Source organism: Ambystoma mexicanum, chromosome 10 (assembly GCF_040938575.1).
Source record: "Ambystoma mexicanum isolate Mex_15411 chromosome 10, UKY_AmexF1_1, whole genome shotgun sequence".
Classification (NCBI taxonomy): Eukaryota; Metazoa; Chordata; class Amphibia; order Caudata; family Ambystomatidae; genus Ambystoma; species Ambystoma mexicanum.
In genome coordinates this window covers 251,073,960-251,095,202 of record NC_090932.1, presented here as the reverse complement: position 1 = coordinate 251,095,202, position 21,243 = coordinate 251,073,960, and the positions used below count along the sequence as shown (strand labels likewise).

The following is a 21,243-nucleotide window of genomic DNA, read 5'->3' as shown; positions in this document are numbered from 1 at the left end:
CCTAGCTATTGCAGATGAACAGGGAAAAGATTGATTCGAAGACGCTAAAATAGTACAGCAGTTCTTCAGTTTTTATAGTCATCTATACTCATCCCAGATACAGGCCATGCAGGCGGACATAGAGGAGTACTTGGTGCAAGTAGCCCTGCATTGGTGCTCTGAGGACCAGAGGGAACTGCTGTGCCACTCCTTGACATTACCTGAAGTGCTGAATGCCATCACATCTCTGCCGAACTGGAAGTCTCCGGGGCCCGATGGGTTCACGGCAGAATTCTATAAACATTCCGCTAAAATACTTGGTCCCCACCTACTGGGCATCTATCAGCAGAGTTTAGAGAGTGGGTCCCTGCCTGATAAACTGAGGGAGGCGGTGGTTGTAGTACTGCTAAATCCGGACAAACCCAGTGTCACGTTTGATGGGAACAAGCGGATTATCTTCCAAGTCTGATAAATCAATGTCCACCTCCCCTTTCTCCTCACCTGTCTCTTCCGGAACAAATTCTCGTCTGGAGGTCTTGTTCTTGGGTCTTTTCTTCTTTGTGAAGAGATACGGCCGTCCGCGGGAAGAAGCCACCCTGATTCCCTGCTAAACAGGGAAGCAGCCGGCCCCCGTCCCGCAGGAACCAATATGAGAGGAAAAAAGCAGCCGCTTAAAAAAAACCTCTCTACGGATGTAGCTGGTACTGATGCTGTTCAGGAAGTGATGACCAATAGCGTCCGGGATTGCAGGAAAGAGCAGGAGCAGTAGATATGAAGTTAAGTTTCTCGATGCCGCAGAAAACCGGAGAGTCCGGATTGCGGAGATGCTGGTACTGAGCAAGGAGCAGTGCGAGGGACTGGAAAGGAAGCACCGCCAGGAACCAGGAACGCGGTCCGGGAGAAAAGAAGGAGAGGAGAAACCCAGTACGGTAAGGGAACCGTAAGGATGGGAAAACAGGGAAGAGGAAGGGAGGAGGAGAAAGCTAGGAGGGAAGAATCCGCGTGAGGAACAGCGGAAAAACAACAGGTATGAAGCAAGGAACGAAGTAGCACGGCAACAAGGCAAAAGGAAACAAAGTTGCAACGCACAGAGCCCAGAGAAGGGCGTGGCTAAATACAGAAACAAGAGAAAAGACTAGACCGTCAAACCAGGAAGTGAAAGGAAAAACACGGAACAGTCTAATGGCGCCGCCAACGCCAAGCCTTCCATAGCCGCCAGCGACCACCAAAAGACGGCGGCATGACAGTATGCCCCTCCCCAAGGGACACCCCCCCGGCTTACCCGGGAACAGACGGTGAAATCGCTGAACCAACGCCGGAGCGTGCACATGAGACACCGGTTCCCAGGAGTCCTCCGAGTGAGGAAACCCTTTCCAGTGGATCAAATACTCCAAGCGACCCCGCCGATAGCGGGAGTCACGAACGGAGGCCACCTCATACTCATCGGAAGGAATCACTGTGGGGACCGGGTCCTGTGGCAAAGGGCGATGATAGGGATCTCCTTTGCATTCCCTCAGGAGAGAGGAATGGAAAACAGGATGGAGACGGTGCATGTGCTTGGGCAACAGGAGGCGGAAAGCCACCGGGTTGATCTGGCGAAGTATAGGAGAAGGACCCAGGTACCGGGGAGACAGTTTGGAGGGGCGAAGCCAGCGAGGCAGAAACCTAGTAGACAACCAGACCTTGGTGCCCCTCCGCCATGCTGGAACGAGCAGGCGCTTACGATTGCAGTACGATCGATACCGAAGACTGCTTGCCCGCAAACAACCCGTGGCAGACTTGTGAGCTTCCGAGATACTGGTAAGTAGGGCATCCACAGATGGAGTGGTGGAAGGGGGAAAGGAGAGAGAAGGAATAAAGCTGGGATGGAAACCATAGGAACAAAAGAAAGGACTGAGACCAGTAGCACTGTGCTCGGCATTGTTATAAGCAAATTCTGCGGTGACCAACAGACTAACCCAATTATCCTGTTGGGCATTCGCGAAGCACCTAAGATACTGCTCCAGTGTGGCATTGGTTCTTTCAGTCTGCCCGTTAGTCTGCGGGTGGAAGCCAGACGATAAGGCACGTTCAATTCCCAGTCTATCACAAAGCTCCTTCCAGAATCTCGAAGTATACTGAGAACCTCTGTCAGAAATAATCTTGTCCGGAGTACCATGCAAACAAAATATTTCTCTGGCAAATACAACCGCCATTTCGGCGGCAGTGGGAAGACCAGCCAAGGGAGTGAAATGTGCCATTTTGGTGAAGCAGTCGACAGTAACCATGATGCATGAACAACCTTCCGAGGGTGGCAGATCCACAATAAAATCTGTGGAAATAAGGCTCCAAGGTCTCTTAGGAAGATCCTGCTGTTGGAGAAAACCAATCGACTTCTGAGTGCAATGTTTGGATCGACAGCATACAGGACATGACTTGACGTAGGTTGAAACTTCTTTGGCCATACTGGGCCACCAAAACCTGCGATGAAGCAATTCCAAAGTGTTATTTACACCTCTGTGACCTGCCGTTGGATCATCGTGACACCACTTTAAAGCTGACTGACCGGTGAATCTGTCTGGCAGGAATAATCGCTGTTGCTTAAAACATAAGCCATCTTGGATGGATATGTCCTTTGAGAGAGGAGAGCCAGAAAACATGTTGGTGGACTGTGTGGCCTTGTGAACCCTTTCCAAGAAAGACTCCACCGAACAGATTACCTTGACTTCAGGAAGCATGAGACTAGGGTATTCCTTCTGAGACATGTCTGGATAAGGCCTTCTAGAAAGGGCATCAGCTAGGATGTTCTTGGATCCTGGCAAGTAGGTCAATGTGAAATCATATTGGGAGAAAAAATGCGCCCAACGGGCCTGACGGGAGTTGACACATTCCATTTTTTGCAGAATTTTAAGATTCTTGTGGTCAGTTCTGATTTCAAAGGGGTGGTTAGCCCCTTGTAGGAGATGTCTCCATTCTTCGCATGCGGATTTCATGGCCAGGAGTTCTTTTTCTATTACCGAATAGTGTGTTTGGCTGTCATTCAATGTCTTGGACATGTAGGCAACAGGATATTCCAAACCTTCATGTTCCTGTAGAAGAGCTGCACCAATCGCAGCGGAGGAGGCGTCAGTTTCCACAATGAATCTTGGATTTTGATCTGGTTGATGAAGTACCGGGGCAGAGCAGAATTCCTCCTTAAGTCGTTGGAAAGCTAAGCTTGCCTCAGAAGACCAGACAAAGGGCATTGCAGACTTCTTTAACAGCTTTGTAATGGGAAGAACTCGATCCGAGAAACCTTGGATGAATTTGCGGTAAAAATTAGCTAGCCCTAGAAACCTTTGAACGTCTTTGATGGAATGGGGTGTAGGCCATTGCAGTATGGCGTCGATTTTAGCGGGATCCATGCGGATTCCTTCCGAAGACAGGATAAAGCCAAGATAGCTTACCTCAGATGCTTGAAAGACGCACTTATCAGCATTGACCTTAAGTAGGTTGTCTTGCAGTCTTTGAAGTACTTGGTGAAGGTGATTAGAATGGAGTTGGGCGTCTTTAGAATAAACCAGGATGTCGTCAAGATAGACGACGGCACAATGAAAAAGCAGATCAGAAAGGATGCGGTCCATGAATCTTTGAAATATCGATGGAGCGTTGACTAGACCAAAGGGCATGACACAATACTCGTAGTGTCCGAAAGGAGTGCGAAAAGCAGTTTTCCATTCGTCACCTGATCGTATCCGCAAAAGGTGGTAGGCTCTTCTTAAATCGATCTTAGAAAAGATTTTCGCCCCTTGAACTGCTTCCAGAATGTCTCCGATCAGTGGCATGGGATACCTATCCCTAAGCGTGACTTGGTTTAGGTCCCTATAATCGATACAAGGAAGAAGTTCATTGGAACCTTTCTTAGGAACAAAAAAAAGTGAAGCCCCAGCGGGAGAGAATGAAGTTCGGATCAAGCCATGATGTGAATTAGAATCCAGATATTCCTTGAGAGCCTTCTTTTCCTTGCGGGAAAGAGAAAACATTCGCCCAAAAGGAACAACCGCATTGGGCTGGAGAATGATCTGACAATCTTCTGGTTTATGAGGAGGTAACTCCTGAGGGCCATCGTCCGTAAACACCTCCTGATAGCGGAGATATTCTTTGGGGATGCTATTTACCTTCAACACATCTGATCTGGGGTTAAATCTGGAATAATGTGGACAGAAGTATGCAGGGTCTGCGAAGAACATGACTGCCGACAAAATGTTGAAGTAAATGACAGTTGATTCTTTGTCCAATCAATGATCGGGTTATGCTTCCGAAGCAAAGAGACCCCCAGGATCACTGGAAAATGTGCTGCTCGGATCAGGTCGAATTGAATGGTTTTGTTGTGATGGAGGATCTTCATCTGCATAGGAGGCGTGGTATGAGTAATAAGACCCGAGCTCAGGGGTTTACCATCAACTCCTTCCACCTTTTGGTCCTCGTCTTTCTGCAAACGGTGAATGCCGACCTTGTCCGCCCAAACCAAGTCCATAAAGCAACCAGCAGCGCCGCAGTCCAGTAGTGCCAGAACCTCATAGGACTGCTTAGAGATGAATAACTCAACTCCAACTACCATAAAACGGTTGTCTTCTGTGGTATTCATTGGTGTTACTGATAAAGAAACAAAGGGACCAGGAAATCCCCCTCGGTAACTTGTCCCTACTAGCTCCGAGGAATGGCGTTTCCCGATCGTCTTGGTGGTACATTAGGACAGTCTCTAAGAATGTGCTGGTTGGATCCACAATACATACACAGGTTGTTCTCCCTGCATCTTCTTCTTTCTTCCGAGGTAAGTGGACCTCGAGTAGTCCCAATCTGCATTGGCTCATCTTTCGACAGACAGGTAGGAGAAGGAGGGGTAATCCCAGGATCAGCCGTAGCAGGAAATCCACCCTGCTTTCGACGTTCAGACCGCCGTTCTGAAAGGCGGAAATCCAGCTGTACCACTGTAGACCACAAGTCGGTTAAAGTAGCGGGTCTGGTTACCCTTGCCTATTCGTCCTTAAGGTCTTCCCTCAATCCTCAAAGAGGTCGAAAGAGCTGCAGTGGCCTCAGATCTTCTCAGGTCAGTCATTCTAAAGGCACTGAGCAGAGCACACTCGACACAGAACTTAGTAGAAGTGAACTGTAGGGCATAGACACGCCTAGAATGGAAAAAAAGGGGTGAGGGTCTATACTCACCCAAACTACCGGTGGTGTATATACTGGAGATTCCAATTACTGCCGAATCTGGTTTTGTGGCCCTGATGAGAAGGCTAGGGATATCCATCTTCGGAGACCTCTTCCCGGAAGGTAAGTTTGTAACTCTTGAGGAATTGAAAGGGAAGGGATCAATGTCAGCTCTGGACATATTTATGTACTTCTGCTTACGAGTGAGCCTACACCAGGTATTCACTACACTTCAAGAACAACCCCAGATTTCTCCCATACTGGACAAATTGTTACAGGGCAGGGTTGGTGCAAAGTGACAGCCGGATTATATGCTATGTACATGCACACAGGGAGCAAGGACCGAACTTCACCAAGAGCGAAATGAGGGAGAACCTCATTGCGACCTCTGTGGTCTCCCTTGCAACCTCTAAAAAAATAAAACCAAAAAAAAAGGTTTTCTTTTTTTTTTTAAATGCAAGCTCCTGGGCTGTGGCCATCACCATGTGGCGCTTTACTTCTGGAGTGGCTGGCTTTCTTGTTCAGGCCTCTTAAAAAAAAAGAAGAAAAATAAGAACAGGAGTGCCACAAGTCAAACACTTTCAGCACTGACCCTAAATAAGAAAGAGTAGGAATACCAAATAATGCATCTTTCTGGAATTCTATACAATAATTGCTAGACTCATTAAAGGTTTATTTCAGGCACACTTCAGGGGGTGAGTCACTGATTTAGTCTGTTCTTAAACGCCTCAACTCAGCCTTAGCCTTTCATCCTTCTGAGGTCGATAAATGAGTCCAACACAGGTTGGGTGATATTGGGTGTATATTTTTTCTATATAAAGCGCTTAAGTGTAAGTGCTATATGATAACACATTATCATTTGGTCATGGACGTCTGCTTGCATTCAAAGTAATTTGGTAATATGGGCCTATACACACGATCTTAACGATACATATGGCGATCCATTCTTGTATGAAATGTACATCACATTATAGTGATATCGTAACCATATTTTTCGTAGTGTACAATGCTATGTGATGCCACTTCCTGTTTCGTCAACGGGTGAAAGGCCGTGTTCCATCGCTTCCCGCGATATCACTACAGGGTGGGGTCTTATGACATCACTTCCTGTGATGTCATCAGAGGTCAAGGGTTGTGTGATTTCACTTCCGCTACCCCTGGCATTTTGGTGAAATGATGTCCCTGCATGCCAAGATGTATGAACATTGGTTTAACTTGGAGCTGGTGGGGATATACCGGAGGAGAGGGGGGTGGGGCAAGGGTTGCAGGCACACTGTGCTGACTGTTTGTTTTTGTGTTAACAAATGCCAGTAAAGAAAGTTTAAAATAAATAAATAAATCAAGAGTAACAAATAGTTAGGTGTCTACAAATTGATCCCACCTAAACTACTTTGGTGTGTTCAGACAAGCCTGGACCACTCGTGAGTCCACGGCCAGTGAGTGGTTCTACGGCACACCAAATAGATAGTGACGGCTCACACTTGTTTGAGCTAACTCGCCAGTCCCTATTATCAGAAAGGCTGCCAAAATACACAATGAGACGTTATTAACTCCACACCTCCGGACATATTTATGAACACGCGCACCCAAAAGTTACAGGGTTACTGGCCTTTTCACGGGTTCCATGGCAGTACTGATAAGAAGGGTTGAAGCATCCCGATATCAATCCTTAACATCCCAGACGTAGATGTGATGACACGAAGACTGTCCTGAAGAAAATGGGTAAATTCACTTAAATACCACTGAAACCGGTAGACCAAGAACCATAAGGAATTACAGGTTCTTGCTTCCACACTGAACGGGTACCTCTCTCAAGGCTCCCTCCCTCCCTAGCCTGTGGAAGCCTTCCTTGTCTACAATAGTTTCAGAATAGAAACATAAAGTGTGAACAATTTGCAGGTCCACATTTACAGCTTGGGTTATCAAATAACCTAATCGATAACCTTGTTTATCTTTTATTACCATCAACACTCATTAGATCAGTACTAGAGGTCATTAAAATTGGATTGTTACCACAAGTACTCTGACCTAGTGAGTGTGTTTCCTAAATATTGATTTTATAACTGCCTGTCGCGTCTCACCTCGTGTCTTCTACGCATTGGGCTTGACTATGTTTTTCCAACAGGAGACTTCCCCAGTCTTTAAATCATTGATTGTTTTTCAAGGTGCATACTAGTATTGTGGTAAATAATTCCTTTCAGTATCCTGTCTACTTTAGATAGGCGGCACACCAGTGTTAGCTAGCATTAGAGGGAATTCAAGCAGTGGTAGCTAGAACTTCACCATATCCTACTGTCTTCTTTGTATGCACTTTGACACTTGGGGCACCTCCTGTTGGACTCAGCGTTGGTTCTCTCTAGAGGGCCATCTTGAATCAACGTGACTAATGCTGTTTCTATCAAATTTAACGTGGGTTTTGTTCCCTTGTTGTGTTATAAGTGTTCAGACAAGCAACATCAGTGGGCCTTACGGGAAATGCTAGCTTCCAAATTTTAAGATTTCTGCAAAATGGTTATGGTTTAATATCACAATATAATTTGTCTTGCCTAAAAATACGATAGAAGCGGATCACAGCAACTTTTTCACTCCCTGAAAATCCCATTACCCTAATTGCCAAAGTTGATAGTAAAGTACTCTAGCTTCCAAATCGTATTTGGATTTGTGCACCTCTGATGGTGAAATATTTAGTTTGCACAAATAAAATGTTTCTGTTTGATTTTTCAGCAAACCAGAAAGATGAGCGACAACAGTATTCTTCTCTCGGTGGACGTCTTCCAGATGGTTGTGTACATTCCGACATTCATTGTGGGGTTGCTGTTCAATGCCATGGCTCTCTGGATGGTCTTTTTCAAGATCAGGAAATGGATGGAATCGACAACCTACGTCGTGTGTCTGATCACACTAGACACCGTCCTACTCTTCACCCTTCCCTTCAAGGTGGCTGCCTACAACAAGGGCATTCAATGGGACCTTGGCTCGAAGTTCTGCTCGTTTCTTGAGACCCTCTACTTTGTGAACATGTATGGGAGCATACTGATTTCTGTGTGCATATGTGTCGACCGATACATCGCCATCCGGTACCCATTCACTTCCAGGTCCCTGAGGTCACCAAAAAAAGCAACCGTTGTTTGCGCTGTTGTGTTCCTCGTGGTTTGGACAGCATCCAGTGGTTCGGTTTATAAGCTTCATGAGGCAAAAGGCAATGAAACGCAATGCTTCTATGGTTTTTCCAATGCCACCTGGACAAAAGTGAGCCTGATAACCATGCTGGAGACGGTATTTGTGAGCAGTGCCTTGATTATGATTTTTTGCACAGTCACGATCATCCTAGCTTTGAGAAAGAAACTTGAGTCTCGCAATACCGCGATTAAATCAAGCAGATCGATGAAGGTTGTGGTGGCAAACTTAATGACGTATCTGGTTTGTTTCACACCCTTCCATTTGTCACTGCTTTTGTATTATTTTGTGAAAAATAACATTCTAGACTCTTCCCACCATGACCCAATTCGCATCTTCGTGCAGGTGAGCCTCTGCTTGGCCAACCTGAACTGCTGTTTGGATGGAATCTGTTATTATCTCGTATTTAAGGAGTTTGGGAAATCAGCATCTGACGAAACTGCAGGCGTTCATTTAGACATTCCAGAAAATGCAAACTAAGGTGACATGAAGGGGGTGGCAGGGTCCTATCACTATTTCTTGTCCTAAGGAAGTTTTGAAATATGTTAAGATGTGTTTTCTGTTTGCTTGTTAACTATATGTAGATAACCAGGAAGTAAAAATGTATGTTAACAAAAGCCAGGACCCTCGAATTTGAGTGCAATGTGTCTATGGACTTGCACGTAAAGCAAACTAATAAGAAGAGCGCCATCCTGTGGTAAAGTCTGGACTTTATCTGAGCAACTTTGATAACCCAACCCATGGGACAGCTCATACATTGTCGATTCTGCCTGCCCAGTGCCCACCCTTTATATCCTCTGTGACTCACAAATCAATTTGTTATAATATTATTGGGCAGTAATTAAACCTGTACATTTGCTGTGAAAGCGCATACATGTTAGTGAGTTGGAAAAGTTTATAGTATATCAGTACTAGTCAAATACCAACTTGTGCTACTTTATTGTTCATCTGACTCATTTTTCCAGCCATTTTAAACAACTTTGGTTAAATCAATATTGGCACTGAGACTGGCATAGAAAGCTCATGTTGTAAAGCTACAGATACAACCACTGCTGCCAGATTGGGCATGGACAGGGCACTTTTGAGTTTCATAGAAATGGGTGCCCGGAGGCTGAAATTTCACAATATACTATCGCAGCAATACCAATGTGGCTGCCTGAAGCATCCCCTTCTCAGCTAATAATAACCCTCAAAGTGTGAATATACCTTGGCCTGTTTACAAATGACATTTCTTTTCACAGCTATAGTGTTCCTCTTCTTTAACATGTGCAGATTATTTGCATAGGATGGCGAGAATTCGCTGTGGCAACTAGTCAATGCAAGCATACACCTCCCAGTGTTACAATAAAATATTGTAACCTGCAATATCCTCCTTCTCCTCCATCCCCCTAGCAATGAATGCATTCAGCATTGTGTAGAGCACTACACTGAATTGCAATTCAACACAAATTTAAAAAACAAGTAGGCAAGTTCCACAAGCCCCCACAAACCAGTGCAACAAGTGAAATAATCCATGTACACAGTGAACCGGCCATCCAGCCATCTGGAAGAGAATTTTATAACTACGACAGGGATTCCCAACAGCATGTACATTATACAAAATGAATCTATCATCCCTGAATGCAAGAATCATGTGGAACACCTTGGCGCTATATAGTAAGACTACTGTAGAAGAAGATTTACCGCAATTTGAAGTAATGGTCGACCGGCAAAACCACAAGAAGAAGTCCTTAACACAAATGTGGAGACTAAAATGCAAAAACATCCGAAAACAACTAAACACAGAAGTAACGACTCTTACAACTAATCCCAATGCTGTAAAAAAAGCTACTCCAACAAGATTGAATAGAGACAATAGAGAAGCGATCCAAACATAGATGTATGCAAAATCAACCAATGAAAGCCAAAAGTCTAAATTGTTTGTCAAAATATCTCGAAAGATTCCCATGGAAGCGTCTAAGAAAACTATTTCCGAAATTCAGACTGAATCTGTTTCCAACAAAAGAGATCCAAAGATTAAGACGGGAAGTTGGAGCTGATGATCTAAAATGCAGATTCTGTAAAGGACAAGACAAGACATTGAAGCACTTAGTGCTTGATTGCACTGAACTGAGAGAGTTAAGAATGAACTATTGAGGGCCCTTGCTTGAGAGAATTATGACCTATAGCCGCGAAGAATGGTGGATTAGATTGCATAGTAATTGATGTCAATATCTAACAATAACGCTATCGCTGTATGTTGAACAATTGCACAAGAAGCTTCTTGAACTCGATGCAGCCCATTTGGAAGAACACAATAATAATTGAATAAAAAAAAGAAAGAAGCAAAAGATATGGAAAAGGAAATAAGATATAACAAAACAACACAAAAAATGAGAGGAACAGGACTAGTTAAATATTATAGTGTGTAATAATGATTAAAGAAACTACGAACGTTTTCTATTTAATGTATGATATGGTTCTTTTTTTCCGGTTTTTGTTGTTTTTGTTAGTCTTCCTTTTTCTTAGTTTACTCTTTTTTTTATTTGTGTAGTTTCTCTTTTCTTTTCTTTTAAAAAGTTTGTAACAAACTAAATAAAATAAATTTAAAAAAAAAGAATAATATGTTGGCTATTCGCCCCGGGCTACAACTTGCTCAATGGGACCCTACCCGAAAGCATTCGACTTCCCAGTACACTCTAAGGGAACATAGATTAGCATATCCCTAGACAATAAATAACACGACTGTAGTATGAGGCCCATCGGATATTAATCAGATCCGATATTTCATCTGCCACAAACCAACGGTGATGGAAGCTTAGCCCTTCCTAGATGCATTCACATGCTTAAGAAGGCCGGCGCTCAATGTTACTTGCAATGCCCCACTCTAATGAACGCTCTCCGTGACTCTGAATTGAAATACGTAGCAACTCGTCAGTGGTCATATAGGAGGAGGCGGGAACGGAAGGGGCGGGAGAGGTAGGCAAATGCAAATGAGAATCAATAATGATGAGTAGTGGATCCAGGAGTGCCCCCTCTTCATTCCACCGCTTGTGATGTTCAGACATAAGCTCATTTGGGGCAAATAGGGGTGTACGGGGAGAGTATGAGGGCAGGAAAACAAATGAGGATTGCCATTCCTTGCGTGGGCCTCATTATTGGGAGGTTTGTGATAGAGAAAATATCAGAAATCAAATAAAATAGGCAGCATTGAAGGATACAGTGACGAAAGGGAAATGGTGGGGAAGACTCAAGATAAAGATATAATTTAACACAATTACTCACCATGCTAACCCTTTTTAAGATTCTGTCCTGTTCTGTAAAATGAAAGAATTCCCAAGGTAAATGAAAGTGAGTTATGCCAGTTACTTCCATCTGCCTGTGTTGCTCTGGTCATACTGTTATGGGTGTTACACTATCATGTTTTCAATAACTAAAGGATAACATTCTGAATACGAAATTGCATGACATGCAAAGATTCACAAGCAGATGTAGCCTTGCAGCGTTTTGAAAACATATTCACATATTTACTTTGTTACAAGAATTAAGAGATGTCCCTGTCATAGCAGCATTTTTAAAGAATATTACCAGAAACGGTAATATTGCAAGTCATATTTTCTAAACGGCTTTCTTAACATATCTGGTCGAGTAGATTACAATTTTTCAAATACCGAGAAGGGCTAACGTTATCATCGACCCTGTATAATTCTTGAAGATTTTAAAATAACACTCCTTCCACAGTTGGATCAAACAAGCAAAACGGTATGGACACATTTCCCTCCAATGGTTAAGATCCAATCAAATTTCAATGTAATTTATATATGAAGAAAATGTAATCCTCTGAGAAAAGGATATGCTTTGTTTTCTATCAGAGATATGCATTATTTGAGAATTGAAAATTTCCAGATTAACACGTAATTAAGGAATATTTCCAAGTCCACAATAACTCATGTTGTTCTATCTGATCAGATTTGCTCGCCTGGACTGACTTCCTCTTTGTTGAATCCAGGAGGGTTCAACCCAGGCTGCCAAATGCAGGGCTTAATGGCAGCCCAGCACAAAGAAACTCAGGCCATCATTTGCTTTGGCAGCCTGATGGTTGGACGACATCCAGGTGAGGAGGCAGGATGAGGAAGTGACAGAATAGCGTGCTGAGGAGACGGAAGAAGGTAAAGCAGTAAGCTTGAAGTGTGGGGCTAGGGGAGGTGATAGGACTGGGACAGTGCTAGATACATGGTTGGGCCAAATGGGGAGATGGGCAAAAAGGGACGACAGGGATAGGAGTATGGGGCAGAGCCCCCATTTAGAAAGAGGGACAGAAGGGGAGGTGGCAGGTGGGGGCAGTGGTCAGAAGAGGCAGGGGTATGGAGCACATATAGATGGAGAATGAGGGGCAGACGAGCCAAATCAGTAAATCCGATTCTTTGAGGTCACCCCAGAGACACAGGGTCGGTGAGCGAGATTCACAGGGTGGGGTTGGCAGGAGAGGACTTTGGCAAGTGGTGCTTAGTAGGAAGCAAGCACATAGATCCATCTGATCACTCAAAACAACCTAAGAAATGTCCCTGCAAAAAAGGAAGTTGAAAATGCCCAAAGTGACACTTCGCAAAGAATGGTGATAAACATCAAATTGTTCAAAGTAAGGTAAAAATAAATGTTTTTGAGAAGTAAGTGAGGGTACCTTTGATCTGAGGTTAGAGTGAGCTACACTCACAGCATTTTGGGCATGAAAGTGAAAGGCAAATGTTAGAAGGGAAAAGATATTTGAAGATATACAAAATACTAGAGGAACCCCATATTCGAGGCTTAGAAAATCCAGAAGCACAGATATGTTTCAGTCATGTATGACGAAACTAGAACAGTTGAAATAGATATTAATGAAGATATTAAAACAAACCCTGAAATTGAGCTCTGCCCTTGGGAATTCAAAAAAAGATGAGTGAATTGTTAGAAATGCAATGTAAGCAAAAATAAATTATATTTTAAAAAATTGTTTATAGGGAGGAAAATAAAACTCAAACAACCCCTCAGCCCTTCAAAATGTAGTCTTTCGATACTAAAAAAGGAATTCCAGGAAGAGCAGATCTACCTCGGTACTTAAAGATAATATTTAGATAGATCCTCATTTCAATCATTGAAAAAATAACAAATATAACTATTTGAAGGATAGAAGAAACAATGAGAGTTTCTAAAAAAATGGTAAACTCTTAGACCAGATATTCTATGAAATGTGTTGTATAAGAAACGGTTACAACCAATATTCAACTGTTACATCCACTTGCGCCCTGCCCCCCTGCACTTCACCCTTCCCACTCCCCCGCACGTGTGCATTCTCAATGTCACTGAGCCTAGTAAGATCGTTGTTTTTGTTCTCCCTTGTTCCCTTCCCTTGCCTCGTCTCACTCTGAAACACATGTGTATGAGCATGATACAAATAAAATATCAATATCAATATTTGAAGCTAAATGCCCCAAGGTGCCCACCGCCGCTACAATCAGTTAAGTGGGATGGGGGACGGAGAGGGAAAACGTTTTTTAAAGAATAAAGCAGGGTCGGTGGGGGAACCAACCATCAGGCGGCTTGGAACATAACAGTGTCAACCTGTGATCCAAGCTCCCTGATTGGCTGGTGCGCCCACCCAGGGTGCTAATGCTAAATATGACTTGTTTATATTGAGATGAAAGTAAAAAATAACATGTAAATGATTTCTCATAGTGAGCTTTTGGTTTATATTTGTCTAGAAAAATGAGAAAAGATTAAACTGATGTAATTAAATTGGACAGTGAAATAAATATACACAATTAACTTATAGTTTGAGTCCACAATGATAGAAACAATTTATCGATTGAGACGTTTGATACTGAGGGAAGCTTGGATTAATGCATTAACCTTTTCTACAATTTCTAAAACACCTACTCATTCCCACACTACCACTAAACCAGCAGAGATCATAATCACAAGGGGGAAACAAGCACAGCCCGACAGGTAATGGTAATGTGGGCAAGTGAAGGCTATACTCTTTAGCAGGGATGTGAGCTGATATGGTGGCAACACAAACAACAATAATATGGTGGTACCAAACTAAAACAATGTCCAACCAAGTTTCTATAGAAAAAGGAAATTCATTATGTACTAACAATGCACATAAATAATTAAAAAGACTAAGGACACACCCCTATCAAAGAAACCCAGAGAAGGCAGACTTTGAGAGCAAATGGAAATTTCTGGGTGAAGACAGGAGTCTACGCAATTGTTTTGAGAAGCAAAAGAACTTGAAAGTGTTTTGAAAAGGCAGGGGGTGGGGACGCATAAGGCACTAGGACCCTTAAGAACAGCCAGGGGCAGAGGACCTCTACAAATAACTGTTACTTGCCTTAGTGCTTTGACAGTGTTGAGCCAGACTTCTTGGTGCATTACTGCAGTTGGGCCAGTTTCAAAACAATTAGCTTGCATGGTTCCAACGGTGAGTCTCCATCGAAGCAGCTTTGAGGTAGTTTTGTCAGTAGTTGAGTCTGTGCTCAAGACTATGGTTCCCAACAGGTTGAGTTGACAGTTAGGTCGGGCTGGAACAATACATCTACTGGAATGAGTTGTGTTTGAGATGGGTGAGTAGATGTCTTACAGCAGGACGAGTCATCTTTTGAGTCGGGTAGAGATGTTGCTTCAGTTGGGTCAAGTCAGCATTCGAGTTTCAACTCAGGTCCTTCCACAGTGGCGAGGGGGCAGTTGACTCATAGTGATTCACTGGGTTGAGCCGGCATTAAGACAGCTTGAAGCTACAGATAAGCGGTTTGAAGAAGTTCTTAGAGTGCCAAAAGAAGAACTGCATCTATTGAAGTGGCTCAAAGTGAGTGTAGTAAATTTGAGCTGGCCCAGAGAGGTCTCAAAGTGGTAAACAAGGTTCTGAGCTGCTTCTGGACTTCTGAGTTGCTGTGAGGCCCAATCCAGGGTCTCCAGGGACAAGAGGAGTCCTTTGTGTCAGGACCTTCACACCAGGAAGGCTGTCTGGCACGTACAGGGGATCCTCCACCTACAATGTGCAGGATCCTGCTTACAGTGCACAGGCAGCAGAGAGGCCTTGGTCCACAGCAGTTTCACACCAAATGCGCCAGTCCGGCAGAGTCCTTGGTGTCCTTGAGGCTCTGTGTGTATGAGACCTAGCAAAGGGTTAACTTTCTCTGTTCGAGTCGGGAGGAGGGACTTTTGCACAAAAACCCCTGGAAGCGCGGAGCGCGCGGAGTCCGGCAGAGTCCTTGGTGTCCTTTGTGGCTGGAGTGTTGGAGTGTGTGATCATTTACAATCTGTGGTCACGGCCATTAGTTCCTGGAGACAGGAGATTGCTCGCCTGCCTGCACTGCACCGTTCACGTGTGCTCGCGCTCACGAAAGTGTTCCAGCTCATTGGCTCCTTTGATTCTCCTCATTAGTAAGGTACGGCAGCTTGTCAGCTTACCAGCAGTGTGTTTGGCTGGGTTTACCGCCGTTTGTTCTCTCTTTAAGTCCTACTTGAGGGTGGGGGGGAGAGACGGACTACGGCAGCTCCCTAAACTGTCGGGCGTTCCCCGCCCTCCAGCCTTTGTGACTTTCTGCGCCCCTTGGGCTTTTGGCTGGCTAAATGTCCCGTGCTTATTGCTCTTTAAATTGGACATCTTGCTGATCTTGCTGATTATTATTTACTTTTGGACTTTCACAGATTTTTGTTATTGTAGAAAATCATTGTTATAAGTCACAGCTAAAGGAAAAAAAATAAATAATACCTTCACTTGTCCATGAGTTTGGGATCTTAAATGCCTAACAACACTCATGGTCTACGTGGCAGTGAATGAAAAATTAATTTTAATTTGAATTTTAATCAAATGAAATGAAATGGTTTTATCTTTGCACAATTCAGTTTAATCTGTTTTTAAAAGCTTCTTAAAGTTATCGTGTAATCTCATTGTGGTTTAATAGGTGGCTACTTTTTATGTTCTAAGTGTTTAGCAATTAGAATTACTACCTGGTTATTGGTTGGCGTACTCTAGTCTACCGGGTAATCCATCTCGACGAGATGGCTGCAATTACGCGTGAACTAGAAATGCATAAGTCACTGAGAAATAGACGAATCTGCATTCCTAAAGTTATCACGCGAGTACTAGCTCAGGACAACTGCATAACTGATTATTTTGACAAAAATACCTTGGCAGAGACCCATGATAAAATGTTAAATCCGTCCACGAAAGTGTCGAGCGAAGTACAGTGTGAATCTACCGATGCACTGGTACTTGAACTATCTAGTGAGCTGGGTTGTGTTAGTTCTAAGTTGCTGAATGATATTTTGGGTGGCTCCAACCCGTCCATACAAGCTTCCACCTTGAATGAAGCACCCTCCTCTAATAATCAAAATGTGACATCTTTGACTGTAGAAATGCAAAATGTGGATAACAAAGCAAAAATTCTATCTAGCTCTGACCCTCAGGTTGTGGCCATTACCCTCCCAGCATGCACTATTGATTTACCTACTTCCAAACTTGAAGATATGGAAATAGAATACTTAGGTCAAGACCTTGAAATGTCTATTGGAGAGCCCATTGCCACACCTCTTTACTTTACCCCTCCATCTAAACCGTTGCCTTTGGCCGCTTTCAAAGAGGACGTACCCCTTTCACCACCGTTGCCCATTATTAATCATAATCTGGTTGCTGACCCAGTACTGAATACCCAGTTATTATTTAACTTTCATTCAATGGGCAAGACTATTGACCATAGGATAGACCCATTAACAAAAAGTGTACCTACTGATTGTGGGCCTATGTTGGCTGATGCTGAATCTGATGTAAGTATGTCCTCTGACGAAAAATTTGAGGCTTTAGAAAACCTTCTTACTAGCCTACTTAATAAATGCAATCTATTAGAATCTAAAATTGATGTTCAATCTTTGCTAATTCACGCTAGTTTAAGAAAAAGTTGTAATTTCAACTGTACTCCATGTTCTGTGCCTCAACTTAATAACTTGCCCATTGGGAAATGTGCTCCAAGCACAGATATTTCAGTGCCAAAGGGCAAACACCGAAGGAAAAAACGTATCTTTCATGCATTTATGGATCAGAAAAAAGCTTTAAACAGAGTAGGCAACAACCACGCTCGTACCAGTTGCCCTCCTGTCCAACCTCCTTTGCCATATATCTCTGGTAGGGCATCTCATGTTGATCCGATTGTTATTGTTGACAACTCTCCTCTTGGGAAAAACCCAGTTACTCTTGGAAAAAACGGTCCCTCTATAGCTTTGAAAAAGACAAAAGCCAAAAAACCCAAAAAGACAAAATTAGTTCAATCGGTAGCAGTCACTCCTTTAGAAGACCGACAAATGACACTACCAAAAGAATGGGTGAAAAAACCAAAAACTAAAGGATTTCAAAATAAAAATGCCCTGCCTATCAATATTGAACATGGGTTAGACACAGACAAACAATGTCCGTTTGTGGCGGCCCTTCAGCTAACTCAAATTGCGGCTGTTGAATCGCGCGATCCGTTAAACAGAGGAGCAATCCTGAAATTATTTCATGAGATTGTTCCGCTTCGGGTCATAACATCGGATGACATCCAGCTTGTTGATCAAATTGAGCTAATTAACCATTATTCATCGAACGTGTGCTTTAAAAAAGATGCAACCCTAAATCATGTGCTTGGTTTTGAAGAGAATTTGCTAAAATTGTGTTATATTGCACAGGCAGTTGAGATACCGATTATTAAACATCTTGCAATCATACCAGGCAGCTCTGTAGCTCAAGCTGCCAGGAAACGGGACTTAACCCCTGCTAATTTAGGACCAACCCCAAACCGGAATAAGACTAGAGCAATTGATAAGATAGTACCAGTGAAGTTACCAATGAAGGACTCGTTATCAATTGAGTCCATCCCGGAAGGGTATTGGCAATGGTTGCATCTATCCTTCAAGGATCATTTTTCCAGGAAACGAGAATGACAAAAGTCGTTGGAATTTCTTTATTCCTGGAATACAAGAGGGTTCACACACATGTTCAATGTTGATGGTCTTTTGGCCAATATTGACATTTTCCACATTGTTGTCCTCCAAGAAACATGGATAACAGCTGAGATTCAAATTGACAATCGTCAGACCGTACATGAAGTCGCCACCAAAGGACTGTTGAGTCGACCTAAAGGGGGTCTACTCATATCGTTAAAGAGCCCGTGGACAATTGAAAAGCTTCCTCAATCTTCACCCTATATATTAACTGCTAAAATCATGAAAGGGGAAATAACCATCATCATTGTTAACATTTATGATCCACCAAAAATGCTACTAATTTCAGAAAACATCAGTACCATTGATGCTATTCTAAAAATGTGCCATTGTGATGTGTAGGGAGAAGAGCTTTTCACTTCCTTGGAAACATCCATCTTCACTTCTACGGCAGAAGACCTTGGAATAGACTGTGACCCCCACAGAGTACCAGTGAATCATTCTACTTCTGAAAATAAAAAGATTAATCAACTAAGGACAATGTTTCCTCCCTTTATAAAGGAAAAAGGCTACAGCACATTGGCCCAAAACAATCCTCTTGTCTAGGGTTCAATACAGGTTGTTGTAGCAAGTGTCCTTTGACTTCTGATATAATACCAAGAGTGTTTTGTCTTCAGGAAGTGGGGGAGGGGTAGTAAGTTTAGGGAGCATTAGGATAATCGAAGATGGTGGAACCCCACTCTTGATCTAAACCTCTCCTCTTGGCTAATCTACCTCCACCCCCTCCCCCTGTCTGTCGACCACAAAGTACTTGGTGTGAGAGTTTCATTGTTACGTTAGGGCTGCCTTTGAAGCACCGGTTCCCATGGGACATCACAGTGAGTGATCCTGTGCCATGGAGGAAAGTGATGGCCTTCCTCAGGGGGATCAAAGTGCCAGCTTGCTGGGACAGAGTCAAAACCAGGCATGGCTTATATGTACATTTCATTGTGCCACCAACCTGACTAAGGTTATTATGTTTGAAACCATAGGTGCAGATGATTAAAAAGCCACCTGAGATTGTTGGAACTTTGTGTTCCAGCAGCTGTCTGGAATGCACATATGACCTTTGCACCTGCCCTACTGCTACTGTATGGAAGTTGCTGGCGATGTCAGAAGACGGTCACAACAAAGGCACATTTGTGCTTTATGATTTTAGAATGGCACATCATGAAAGAGTGCTCTGATTAACAGATATCTCCCTTCAGAATTGGAGTTACCTGCATGATTTTATTTCTAAAAATCAAAAAGGCCAGGCTATCCGACCCTCAGCAGATGGAATTCTGTCACAGTAAAGGGCAAAAAGAGTTTGAATATAGAACATACATTAGCACGTCTAGCTTCTGGCACCTTACATTTCGAATAAGATAAATCCTTTTTTAGCCCAAGCATGTAAATTTTTCCTGTCAGCCAATATTTTGTTATGCTGTGCATCGCTCATTCATTGATCAATATTGATTATTCTGTAAATGTACAGGAGAAAGAGCAACTACTCCAAAGACCAAGCAAAATTGAGGCCCCGTCCCAGTCCTGTATCCTATGTGTGCACTGCAGAGTCATGGCTTTTAAGGCATTGCTATGGATGGTTTATGATTTTATTAGTACTTGATCACACTGTGTAGCCTTCAGCCAAGATATTTAACTGGGCTGAGTAATAGCTCCCCTAACGTGGGATTCAGTTTCTGAAGATTTACATTTTTCAGATTTTAGCCGTTGACTTTGCAGCATTGTTTAAAAATATATCATGTGAGCCACTGCACTGACCAAACCCATTTGATTTGAAGTATGCCGGTCCATAATGGCAAGAAGAGCACTTTCCCATGTATTGTAGTAAACTACTTAATCTACCTAATGGCTCCACACAGCAGTTCAACGTTACCATGTCCTTCTTGGAATAGACCCCTGAACGTAGACCTGGACATTGCAACTGCTTTGAATAGTACTACTTTGAGCCGGATGCATTTTTCACCCAGAGCTACCGGTAAGGGTAATACAGTTAACCACCGCTATCCTTTTCATTGTTTCAAGCGTATTGTGTAGTAGCTGCATCAATGAGTATGAATATGACATTTTACAATATTTGGGTTCCCAAACTAAACTTTCATCGCTGACCCCTTCAAAACCATCAAGGAGATTTTCAAGGAGATCTCTGCTTGGCTTATAGGAATGTCTTGTTCATTTGTCAAATCAGGATAGATAATTAACTTATTATGTAATTGGGAGATTGCCGATTCTGAACAGGAACTTTGGCGAAATATCATTTTAATTATGCTGATATTGGCTGGGAAGGCATCTGCATTCTCGTCCATTTTTCAGCCTCCACGTGTAGATCAAAAAAGACACAAAACAGGTTGAAGGCAGCCAGTCTTTACAGATTTGCAGTGAAGAGAACACCTAAGCATTTATGATGACCTTCAGCCACTACAAAATCACATCTTTGGGGTACTGTTTATTTGGTCTTTTCAAGAGTAGTGCCCGTATCAACCGTGTCCTGTTAGTTACCCATTTATAAAAGTGTCTGAAAGACTAGAAGAACCTGAGGACAGCAGTAAAGGTATGTATTGGGTGAGAGGGAGGACTAGAACCATATTGCCCTAGTAAAGCATCAACCTGCAATCAATTCCACCCATAAGGATGGCTTCTATGTCTGGAATATCCCATAGAAAAATCAAAGAGTACGGCGGTAGGAGGGGGGGCGGGAGGACTCAGTCATCCCTGTTTTGTCCACATACAATGCTTTCATTGCTTTTCCAAAAAATGTCCCCAAAATTCTTCCTACCTTAACACTTCAAAAATATACTTCCATGCAACAAAGTCAATTGCATTCTCATGAATAGATATATTATGGAAGATGTCTCGGGGGGATAGCTCAGGGGCAACATGCTCACCTTCCAAAGCAAGACGACACAGAGCACCACCGGTTCGATCCTCGGGTCC

At 43.2% G+C, this 21,243-nt stretch overlaps 1 protein-coding gene across 1 annotated transcript; it reads left to right on the top strand.

Moving 5' to 3' along the window:
- Positions 1 to 803: 803 nt before the first annotated feature.
- Positions 804 to 10,726, top strand: LOC138492850 (G-protein coupled receptor 55-like). Its single transcript, XM_069620184.1, has 2 exons — positions 804 to 908; positions 7,876 to 10,726. Exons 1-2 carry the CDS (start codon positions 804 to 806, stop codon positions 8,806 to 8,808), a joined length of 1,038 nt encoding a protein of 345 aa, XP_069476285.1. The 3' UTR covers positions 8,809 to 10,726.
- Positions 10,727 to 21,243: the final 10,517 nt, after the last annotated feature.

Bases quoted from the DNA above. Each gene is read 5' to 3' on its own strand.
- LOC138492850 (XM_069620184.1), top strand. From the start codon at position 804: ATGCTGGTACTGAGCAAGGAGCAGTGCGAGGGACTGGAAAGGAAGCAC. The intron at 909-7,875 runs GTAAGGGAACCG...TTGATTTTTCAG, and splicing joins GAGAGGAGAAACCCAGTACG to CAAACCAGAAAGATGAGCGA.